We start from the raw sequence: 11,712 nt of genomic DNA on the forward strand, positions 1-11,712 counted from the left end.
AAAGTATATTTGGGGAGGGCATCACTTCTCTCACATCAATGCAGTGGTATAAATGATGTTGGGTTTAAATATCATCTTACTCGCATCAAGAGACAGTTACATAGTTATGTCTTATATAAAAAGTACTATTTTACTGTAAAGAAATTATGTACACTGTACTGAAATCAGAATGGCATTACAATTGAATTACAAAAAGAAAATTAAGAAAAGAAATTTCAGGATTCTCTCCTGTGGCTGGGAGAATGGTCACGATGTTCCTTACGATGATGACCATCATGATAATAATAATGATGTCTATCCCTACTGTCATGTGGTGACCGTTCACGATGATGGTGACGTGATGATGAGTTGTAATATCGATCGTCTCTACCACTGCTGCTATGACGATGACGATGGTGATGATGATGGTGACTGCTTGATGACGAGGAATGGTGTCTGTGTCGTGATGAACTGTGATCATGTGATGATGCTGAGCGTTCACGTGAATGAGAGTCTCTGTGACGATCACGTGAACACGAGCGCTCACGTGAACGAGAGTCTCTGTGATGATCATGTGAACGCTCATGTGAGTCTCTGTAATGATCATGTAAATGCTCACATGAATGGGAGTCTCTGTGACGGTGTGAAGAAGAGTGATGCCTCCTTGAGCTATATGGGAAAAGATGAATATCATAACACACTATTAGGTAAAATGATGAGTAGCATTACCTGGAGCTGTGCTTTGTATCTTCATCAGGTCTTTTGTCTTCATCACGATTTCTGTCTTCATCATCCTTTGGGTGTTCATCATGTTTTGTATCGGTGAGTACATGTTTTGAGCCTTCATCATGTTTACTTACTTCATCGTGTTTTGTGCTTTCACAATATTTTCTGTCTTCATCACTTTTACTGCCTTCACCTTGTTTGTTGTCTTCATCACGCTTCCTGTCTTCATCATAAATCCTGTCTTTGTCACCTTCTCTGTCTTCATCACATTTCCTATTTTCATCACTCCCATCATCAAGTTTCCCGTCTTCATCATGTTCCCTGTCTTCATTGTGTGGTATAACTTCATCACATTTCTGGTCTTCGTCACATTTTTTGTCTTCATTCTTCCTGTCTTCATCACACTTCCTGTCTTCATCACGCTTTCTGTCTTCATCACGCTTCCTATCTTCATCACGCTTCCTGTCTTCATCACGCTTCCTGTCTTCATCACGCTTCCTGTCTTCATCACGCTTCCTGTCTTCATCACGCTTCCTATCTTCATCACGCTTCCTGTCTTCATCACGCTTCCTGTCTTCATCACGCTTCCTGTCTTCATCACGCTTCCTGTCTTCATCACGCTTCCTGTCTTCATCACGCTTCCTGTCCTCATCATACTTTCTGTCTTCATCATGTTTCTTTTCTTCATCACGCTTCCCGTCTTCTTTATATCTGTATTCATCAGGCTTCCTGTCTCCATCATGTTCCCTGTCTTTATTGTGATTCCTGCCTTCATCACAATTCTGGTTTTCATCAAGTTTTCTGTACTCATCACATTTCCTGTCTTCATCATGCTTCCTGTTTTCATCATGTTTTCTGTACTCATCATGCTTCCTGTCTTCATCTAGTTTCCTGTCTTCGCAAGACTTCCTGTTTTCATCATGTTTTCTGTGCTCATCATGCTTCCTGTCATCATCTAGTTTCCTGTCTTCGTAACACTTCCTGTCTTCATCATGTTTTCTGTGCTCATCATGCTTTCTGTATTCATCACGCTTCCTGTCTTCATCACGTTTCCTGTCTTCATCACGCTTCCTGTCTTCATCACACTTCCTGTCTTCATCACGTTTCCTGTCTTCACGCTTCCTGTCTTCATCACGTTTCTTGTCTTCATCATGTTTCCTATCTTCATTGTGCTTTCTGTATTCATCATGCTTCCTGTCTTCATCAAGTTTTCTGTCTTCGTAATGCTTCCTGTCTTCATCACGTTTCCTGTCTTCATTGTACTTTTGGTATTCATCATGTTTCCTGTCTTCGTCAAGTTTCCTGTCTTCGTAACGCTTCCTGTCTCCATCACGCTTCCGGTCTTCATTACGCTTTCTGTACTCATCACGTTTTCTGTCTTCATCAAGTTTCCTGTGTTCATCACGCTTTCTGTCTTTGTCATACTTCCTATCTTCGTAGTGCTTCCTGTCTTCATAGTGTTTCCTGTCTTCATTACGTTTCCTATCTTCGTAATGCTTCCTATCTTCATTATATCTCCTGTCTTCATCACGTTTTCTGTATTCACCACGTTTCTTGTGTTCATCATATTTTATATCTTCATCACTTTTCTTCTCTGAGTTATGATCTTTTTTCTCCTGCTCTACATTGACTGGTGGTGCAGGCTTCTAAGACAATACCTGAAATAACAACACTACTGTCTGTGTACTGCCCACCTGTTGCTCGCTGTCTGATAACAGACCAACTGTGTTCTTTTTTGTCTTACGGTAGATCTTGTACAACTTGCCAGCTGAAGCTGATGTGAACTTTGATACAAATGTCCATAAATTGCTAGTTGAGGTCACAATAAGTGATGTATATTTCAAAAAGACCTATTTTTACCTATTCCATTCCTGCAAAGCGTCTTCGTCATCAGAAAACTGTTTAACATGTTGTGAAATACAGTCACCAATCTTAACCAGGCACTATTAACAACAAATACCTAAAACTGAATTAACACCTACACACAATACCTTCTTATACTGAGCAAGTTTATCTTCCTTAGAGAGGTCATCAGATGGGCTCTGCAATAGAGACAACGACTTCTTTTCTGGACGTAATATCTCTTTGCACTGAAGAAGAAAGGCACAATAACAATGGTAATAAAAGCTAGCTGTGTCACTGACCTTAAGAAAAGTGTCTGAGTCCAATTCAACATCAGTGGTGGTGGAATCAGCTGTTGGTTTAGTAGCCGATGACATCTCATCATCATCACAACTATTAACAACAGTTGATGCTGTTGTTGGCGACCCCATCGTCTGTGCTACTGGAAATGCCTGCCACAATAGAATACAGTACACCAACTTGTACTAAAGAACATAATAGCACCTTCATCTCAGCTTTTGTCTTGAATTTTTTTGCTTCACTAGTTGTAGACTGCTTGTCATTGTCATCAACTTGGCTGGTCTCTGCTGATGGTAGGTCAGTAACAGCCTCAACTAGTGTTGATTACCTTCTAGTGGTTCAGTGATGGGGGTGGATAACTTGATCTTCTTTAGTGGGATGCGGACAACTAAACTTTTACTGCTGGCTCTTTTTCGTTTACGGCTGGAGTACTGATCAAGAGTGGTTTGCCTTTTTGGTGGTGATTTCTTAGGCGTCCTGGATTTCTTAGGCGTCCTGGTCTTCTTGGTCTATAGGGAAAGAAGGTAAACTACTAGAACAAAATCGGCTTGTTCTAACTTGATCTCGAGCTTGCTTTGCCTCAGTTTGTAGCAGCTTCAGCAAGTACTCCACCCTCGTCTGTAAATCTTTAGCCTGCGGTTTCTGTGACTGGTCACTTGGAAGAATCTATCCACATCATCATCCTTTACACAGTGATAGTTTAACTACATCAACCTCACCTTATCCTGAAGACCCAGAGCCTTGTCCTGTTTGATATCCAACCAGTTGCCCATACCATGCTCATACAGGCCAACAAGTAGTTTTGAATCCTCCACTGCTGACCATGTGACCCCCCAGCGTACAGCTTTGGGCCTGATCACCATACGGTACCTAACAATACAATACAATGATGACATATAGTGTGATGGTGTTGTATGCTGACCTCTTCCTGGTGGCTGGATCCTTTGGGATACATAAGGCCAGTGGAGCTAACTCTTCTTCTCTTTTTAGGATGGAGAGGAAGTTGACGGAGACACCACCAAGCTTTAAAGTGGCAGGCTGCTGTTTCTTACCTGTGAAATCATGATATGTCATGTAAATGTGTTGGCATACATACACACCAACTGTATGTACACTACACATGTCACATGAATACACACATACACACAGAGGCACTATGCACACATAGAGTTACATCAACACACAGACACACAGACACATTCATTGCTACCATTAACAGTAGGTTGGGGTGCTTTCCGCATCTTTTGTTCAGCCTCTATGCAGCTCCCATGGAGTGTCTGGGCTAGTTTCTTCAATTGTGATTGTTTACAATTGAGAGCAGCATCAGCTGCAATGTCTTGAAGTCTTGAGCATGGATCACCAAACTTTTTGTAACTCTTAATAAATCTGCAATCATACAGTACTAGCAAACATTTCTTTCTTTCATTTGTGGTCACCTCCTAATTTCAGCATCAGAAAATCCTAATGATGATGGCATTTTGCTAGATGCTGCATTTGATGAAGCAGGTTTTCTCCTGGAGGACCTCTTACTGGCTGCCTTTTCAGCCTCTTGATACTTATCCTCAGCGTAGTTCTGAAATGAACAGTAACAGGTTTGTATACTAAACTGTCATATCTCAACATCAGTATAATACTCATGACATCCTGTATTCTAGAAACCTTGGGGGGCCATCCCTTACTAGAGAGACATCCTGGCATAGGGGCCCAAAATAAATGGGTAATTATTTTACACATAAAACCTTTACGGGTGTCCTGATCATCAGAGTTTGGGTGTCATCTTTTATAAGGTTAACATTTCACCACATTACCTGTACTCTTCTCTGTCGTGGTGGCAGGTAAAGTTGCAGCTGCTCTTCGAGCTCTTCCTCTTCCTTTATCTTAGTCCTCACATCTTCGGGTATGATGTCATCCCACGACTGCTCCACATCGATCGGCACATCAGGTGCTACCTTAGTTGGTGTGCTGACCGATTCTCTCACTGGAGCCATCATGTCATCATCAATAGCAAAACTAGTAACCTAAAAATATGACAACACTGGCTAGTTCTAACTACTATGAGGACCTGTTTTAGTGGCCACCTGTATAGAAAGACTACTCCAAAAAGGCTAACTTTAAATTCCCATGGTAAGACATTTATATCTGTCTAATGCAGCTACCTGCCTATTAAGGCCAAGGAATTTTGGCTCAAAGGTGACAACCGGTTCCATTGTATACGATACAGTGTTTTAGTAGTTCTAATAGTACCAGTTCTGGCCTGTGGTAGTGTCAAGTTATCAAAGAAGCTGCTGTTCTATTCAGACTGACTGCTCAGCCACTGCTATCTTAGTGACTATTGGTTTACTTAGGCTGTTTGCTTATACTTCAATTTGTTTCTGTACAGTCATCTGAGCATGTGTATCATTTTCAATGAATTATGAACTATTGATCAACCGAACAGGTCTCCCCTATAGGTAGTAGTTCTAACAACTCTCCCTACATTACACTATGTTCTAACAGGTCTCTTTATAGCATACAGTGATCTCCCTATATAGGCTACCTATATAGGACTAACATTAAACTGAGACAGCAGCTCGTTGGCTACACTACTAATCGATGGATCAGATTCCTGTGTCTCTGCCCTTTTTAGAATCTCATCCAAGTCCATTTCCTACACAGAGGTCACATGATTCACAACAAACAGATGATGTGATGTGCACCTGTAAGGCTTTATCATCACCAACGGTTTCTTTGAACAAGTCCTCTGCACCAAACTTCAACACTGCGTTCAGCTCTTCCTTGCTAAACGGTACAAATCTACAGTACAGAAAATACAACCATAAGTGTCAATATGATAATAAGAGTGAATACTACCTTGATGGTTCTGAGGTCTTGGACAGTACAGTTCTACCAGTAGTGTCCATCCTCTGTATCACAAGGTGGTCCAGCACCATTTTCTTCTTTGCTCTCTCAATGATGTCTTCTTCTATGCTATTACTAGTCACCAGACGATAAATCTTCACCTGTATACAGATGGCCAACATATCATTGTGTTAACACATGTTTAGCTGCCGTACTTGCTTCTTCTGACCAATCCGATGAGCCCTTGCTTGTGCCTGTAGGTCATTTTGTGGGTTCCAGTCCGAGTCAAAGATGATCACTGTGTCCGCTGTGGCCAGGTTCACCCCCAGTCCTCCAGCACGTGTTGATAATAGGAAGCAAAAATCCTACAAGATGTAGCAGTTACAATGATCTGTCACAACAAGAGCATGTGTACTTGAGATCCCTCAGCATTGAAGTGATCAAGGGCTTGTTTCCGTAGCTCCCCTCTTATGGAGCCATCGAGACGCTGGAAGTTGAAATGTCTGAGCTGCAGATACTCAGCCAGAATGTCCAACATCATGACCATCTGAGAAAAGATGAGTACTCGGTGACCACCCTCCTTCAAACGACACAGCAACTTGTCCAACAAGAATAACTTTCCACTGCCATGGATGAGTGACTGGAAAGGAGACATGTCACTTCTGATACACGTCCAACACAATGGCTACTACCTGCACATGGTCCATTGTGTCAGGAATGTCAGTTGGCCTGGTCAGAGAGGCGTGGTTACAACACTTCTTCAGCTCCATCACAATGTTCACAAAACTGGTAGTGCTACCTTTCAGACCCTTACTGAGAGCCTTGTAGTTCTTAGTCAATATCCACCTAAACACAGTCAGTTGTCAGTCAGTCAGCTTGGGGAGACGGTACACTCACTTGTAGTATTTCTTCTGTATTGATGACATCTCTACCCTCAAAATCTGCTCCACCTATAAAAGACAACACCACACTGGTAACACATGCCTGTGGGTACGAGAGCACCTTTGCAGGGAGAGATTTCTCCACATCTTTCTTCACTCTTCGTAGTAGGTATGGCTCCAACTGCTGGTGTAGTTTTGACAAACCAGCTTCATCCCCGGCACCATATTCTGACTCAAACTCTGTACAGTTGGGAAAACTACACAGCACAAAACCAAGTTATAAAGACCACAATAGAACACTACACGCAGCACACTAAGTACAGAAAAACTGCTACTAAAGACAGGAGTACTGTACATACATGACACTGTATAGTGGGATTTTTTGAAGGGGAAATTTTTGTGGATTGCTACTATTCAAAATTTTGAAGGGGGGAAATCTTCAGGATCTTTTAAATGTTTATAATACTTAAACAATACCACTTGATCTAGCTGCAAACTTTGTGGAAGAAAATGCTCGTGGATAACTGTCAATCCACAAAAATTTCCCCTCGAAAATAATTTGCTATACACAGTACGTATATAACTTGCATAGCCAGACAGTGCAATATAGATGTGCAATTCACAAAGTGTAAACTTACTCTCTTTCCATAATAAAATGCAGCAGTGCCCACAGCTCTTTGAGGGAGTTCTGTAGTGGAGTGCCAGTGATCAAGATGCGATGGTTGGTGGTGAATGTCTTCAAGATGGTGTAGAGTTGTGAGTCATCATTCTTCAGTCGGTGAGCCTCGTCCACTAATAATACAGCCCAGTGTATGGCACTGAGAAAAGGCTATGGATATTGTATTACAAACCTGATGACTGTTGTGTACTGACTTACTGCATCTTTTAGTAGTATCTCATATGTGGTGAGTAGTGCATTAAATTTTAATCGTTTGTTTTCATGTATCAATTCATGATCTTTAATCTGTTATAGAACACATATAAACATGCCAATAATTTACACTCATCAATTCTCACAATGTTTCTGCTGCTAACATCTCCTAGATAGACAACAACATTGGTTTCGGGGGACCATAACTCAAACTCCCTTTGCCATGATGTCATGGTGGACAGTGGCACGACCAACAAGAAGGGTCCATATAAGCCTTGAGTGTGGTAAAGGTAGGACAGATAGGATATACTCTGAATAGTCTTTCCCAAGCCCATTTCATCTGCTAAAATCACTGAGTTACCTCTGCAAAAGAAAATAGCATTCACAAACTACTCTAATAGAACATACACCCAACCAAACTTGATCAATTCTACTCACTTGCACCATGAACAAGCCAACCAGTTGAGCCCTTCTAACTGGTAATCTCTTAACGTCAGCTTCTTCTCACTACCAATGTAATGGGGCTGCTCTTTCATGTATCGGAACTTTGGACGATTACGAATCACCTACACAACACAAGGGCGACCTAACCTCCATGCAGCATCCAGGCTGCTTACCTTGCAGTTCTTATTGGGTACACAATCGGAATTATGTCTTCTGATAAAACTGTCAATCTGTTCTTGGAAGTCTTGAGACACCAGGTCACTGTCATCCCAAGTGCACTCAGAGTACGGTAATCCTTTCCACTTGCACAGGTATTCCTGTCTACTTGTGCCACTGCCATCATCACTACGACGACTGGCTGTATTAGGAAAACAAGAAACATGGAATACCAACAAAGACCAGCAGGTTGGAAACCCTGTGTGTCAGCCCAGGATATTTGGTACACAACACTTGGTGCCTCTGCAGAGGTTATCCAAGCCCATCAGGAAACAACATCGTATACTACAAGCACAGCTTCATGCTTGGCAAGCTTTGTTACCAGGATATGCTGGTGGTGGTGAAGTTCCACTGGGTCCTCTGGTTCAGTGCAGGTTTGCCATGACTATTGCAAGTGTGTGTGTGTGCGCGCGCGCGCGCGCGCGCGCGCGTGTGTGTGTGTGTGTGTGTGTGTGTGTGTGTGTGTGTGTGTGTGTGTGTGTGTGTGTGTGGGTGTGTCCATGCACTAAAACATACATGTTTGTACATGTGCAATGCATTTCATGAACAATACTGTATAAAGTTTAGTAGCCAGGAAATTTCCTATTTATTTACATGATGACTACATTGTTTTAAAGAAAAGTTTTGTAGCTGAAAAATAATCTATGATATCTTTGCCACCTTGAAAACTTTTACACATACAGTACTAAGACAAGTTTCATACCAATAATTCTTTCCACAATCTTGTGTTGTTCTAGTAGATCATTAATCATTTCATCCTGACACTCGAAATACTCAATGTCTTCCTTAGAGGCTGTCAACATCCTATAAACAGCAGTAATGACATGTCACCATCACCGACCAGTACAACAACTAACCATGCCTCCCTCTCCTCCTCCTTCCTAATGAAGTTGTGTAACTTCTTTATACCTTTAGTGTTCAACTCATTGAGACTGTCCTCTGAGGAAATAAGAAAATAATCTACAGCACAAATTATATTAAAATGATGCATTTTTATTAAACAAAAACCACTATAACTTTATAGCTAAATTTTAGAATGCATTCCAAATGTTTACCATGTACACCATGATCTAAAGATTTTTGCTACAACCATTTTACAGTCAGTCGTACATCTCGGAAAACTTTCCACTAGGACTTCACAAAAGCTAACAGGTACTTATAAGCTACTCAGAAGGATAAACCTTTCACAGTATAGATAGGCTCCCGCCTTACTATGCTGTTCACACAATTCCAAACCACATATCATTACAAGTCAATACTCCATACCTGACTCCCATGTATTATGGAGATGGGAAAATCCCAGCCATTTGATGAAATACTGAGTCTCTGTGCCTCCATTATCTGCTCCTCCATTCTCTGTTGTATCCTCTGTTTTACCTTCTTCTCCCTCACTAGCAGCAGCAGTATTGACATTCCTTGTCTTCCAATAAGCTGTCTTCTTGCCTGTATCTACACACAATAAGCAAAACTAATACACTAGGGGTTAACATTGGACAAGTTTTAAAGGTAGTGACCACAGAACACTGAAACAGCAACCAAGTAATACTAGTCAGCATGTATTTATATACAGATACTAAAACTTGAAGAAAACTGCACTTGAAAACTGACACACAATCACCAAGCTATGTTATAAATACAAGTATCTATGCAATTTATTAGTTTTGACCATAAACTCTTAGTAGCTGTAATTGATTACCTCCAATCTTTCCTGTCCTCTGTTGTAGCACCTGTGATGTGGCAATCATGTACTGTCCCATCATATCAGAGACACTCTTACTTTCTCGACAGTTGGTCTATCGTCATGTTCCTCCTCGTAGTAATAATCTTCAGCAGCCATTCCCTCCCCTTCCTCAGCACTGTCACCCTCTCCACTACTCTGCTCCTTGTAGCTGAATGAAAAATAGAAGAGTATTAGTCTTGCCACTTTTTCTGTCACAATGCTAATTATAATTATAAGCGCCTACTCCAAAAGAAGTACAGAATACGTACTTATCGATAAGTGCTAAGATAGAGAAAAATTATTCTTGCTACGTGAGACTACAAGATGTGTTACAATACTGCTGTGTGTAATATGAAACAAAGCAATGTTCTTCACCTGATTTGTTCCTTCCTGCGACCCGTGGCTCGAAGTGGTGCACCAAATTTCTTCTTCCATTGAGACTTTTTCTTCCTTCCATCATCACTCTCCTCGTCTGAACTACCCACAATAAAATTATTCCTAAAAGGACAGAACATGTGTGCAGTGTATAAGAGAACCTCTAGATCTAGCCACTAAAATGTGTTAACACAAATACTATGGTGCTGTCATAGGTGACGGGGCATACCCTGTGTGTTTTGCCAATTAAAACATGCTAGTCATGGCAAATTGATATCATAAATTGTCCATATAGACATTGGCACACAATAACTCAAACAAACCATACACAATACTGAGTACGATGTACTCTAATACAACAATCAGAGAGAAAGTTGATCCCACAAACACATAATCTTCTAACATTGACAGTAAGTGGACTTGTACCTTCTGTAGTTATTCTTCCCAGGTCCATCATAGTCGCTATCAGAATCATTATCTGCTACATATCTACTCGGTATCTTCCTAGTCCGTGATGATCTCCAGACACCATAAGTATCAGGGTCAGAGTCCCATATCTGAAACATAACACATATTTAACAATTCTCCTACAACTATTAATAACAAACCTTAGCAGACCTTTGCTTTGTACGTCGCATTGTTGTTGTCTTGGCTCTCTTCTTTGGTACATACTCGTCTGACCACATAGATTCAGCACTCTCAGAAGCTGAGAAATCATGTTCTTCCTCTTCTTCACTTTTCTCAGATTCTGATGCAACATAGTCACTACCGTTACTTTGCTTATCACCGGGTTCATTGTCACTGTCGCTGCTTTGGATGCGTACTCTTTTAGGGGGGCGTGATCTAAGGCCAAGCACAGAACGGCGAGATAAGCCAGCATCATTTTTGTACTCTTCATGATCAGATTTGCTGGTACCATTTGCAGAACTTGACTTGTGTGACACATTTGACTCAGAGTCGCTGGAGTGTGAATCACTAGAACTACTACTACTACTACCTGAAACTGAGTATGAGCTGCAGGAATTAGTCTTTTTCTTTGCTGGTTGTGTCAACACCGCAGGTACCAATGCATCGTCCAACATCATCCCATTTCTGTACAACAAAACAGGTCAATTTACCGTCCTTCTAGAAATATAGTTCCAGCTTACCCATTATTGTTTTCCGTGTCCATTTTTCACGTGTGTAAATAGCTTTGCATTAAGTACCGTCGGTTTTGCATCTAAATATAAAGCCCATTAGATTAAAGAGTACATTGACAGGACTACATGTTAATTGGGTATCCCTGACGTGCTGTAAATTTATCATCGTATTTGACAATAAAACAAACGATGTTTCCCATTCACACCCTCACAAAAATAGAAAACGTTAAAAAATTGAAGAACTTACTAGTCTGAGTGGAAAGAGCATCATCCGAATCCACAATGGTCAACTTATTCTAATTATTTAACATTTTCTGCACGAGTTGCTTAGTGCTGTAAATAAGATCTCTACCGCATCCGCCAATACCGAATATCTTCCGG

The 11,712-nt window shown here is 41.0% G+C and overlaps 1 protein-coding gene across 1 annotated transcript; it reads right to left on the minus strand.

The window, feature by feature from the left end:
• Positions 1–58: 58 nt before the first annotated feature.
• On the minus strand, positions 59–11,703 carry LOC136259598 (chromodomain-helicase-DNA-binding protein 1-like). Its single transcript, XM_066053075.1, has 37 exons — positions 11,579–11,703; positions 11,341–11,411; positions 10,801–11,284; positions 10,619–10,749; positions 10,193–10,315; positions 9,875–9,986; positions 9,794–9,824; positions 9,364–9,546; positions 8,955–9,036; positions 8,801–8,901; positions 8,055–8,239; positions 7,876–8,003; positions 7,584–7,800; positions 7,444–7,530; positions 7,205–7,395; positions 6,688–6,823; positions 6,583–6,635; positions 6,378–6,531; positions 6,101–6,325; positions 5,901–6,050; positions 5,698–5,846; positions 5,544–5,640; positions 5,399–5,494; positions 4,656–4,865; positions 4,284–4,420; positions 4,058–4,233; positions 3,770–3,899; positions 3,567–3,717; positions 3,406–3,513; positions 3,176–3,356; positions 3,052–3,134; positions 2,850–2,999; positions 2,697–2,795; positions 2,566–2,648; positions 2,400–2,514; positions 709–2,351; positions 59–648 (listed from the first exon to the last, which is right to left on the minus strand). The coding sequence occupies exons 2-37, from the start codon at positions 11,361–11,363 to the stop codon at positions 216–218; spliced, it is 6,837 nt and encodes a 2,278-aa protein (XP_065909147.1). The 5' UTR covers positions 11,364–11,411; positions 11,579–11,703; the 3' UTR covers positions 59–215.
• Positions 11,704–11,712: the final 9 nt, after the last annotated feature.

The sequence above is a fragment of the Dysidea avara genome, chromosome 7, assembly GCF_963678975.1.
Source record: "Dysidea avara chromosome 7, odDysAvar1.4, whole genome shotgun sequence".
In the NCBI taxonomy this organism is placed as follows: domain Eukaryota; kingdom Metazoa; phylum Porifera; class Demospongiae; order Dictyoceratida; family Dysideidae; genus Dysidea; species Dysidea avara.

Excerpts from the sequence above, each read along its gene's own strand:
- LOC136259598 (XM_066053075.1), bottom strand. The coding sequence starts at position 11,363 with ATGGACACGGAAAACAATAATGG. Across the intron at positions 3,135-3,175 it reads CATCACTGAACCACTAGAAG|CAGAGACCAGCCAAGTTGAT; the intron begins GTAATCAACACT and ends ACCTACCATCAG. Across the intron at positions 649-708 it reads GATACAAAGCACAGCTCCAG|CTCAAGGAGGCATCACTCTT; the intron begins GTAATGCTACTC and ends TTTCCCATATAG.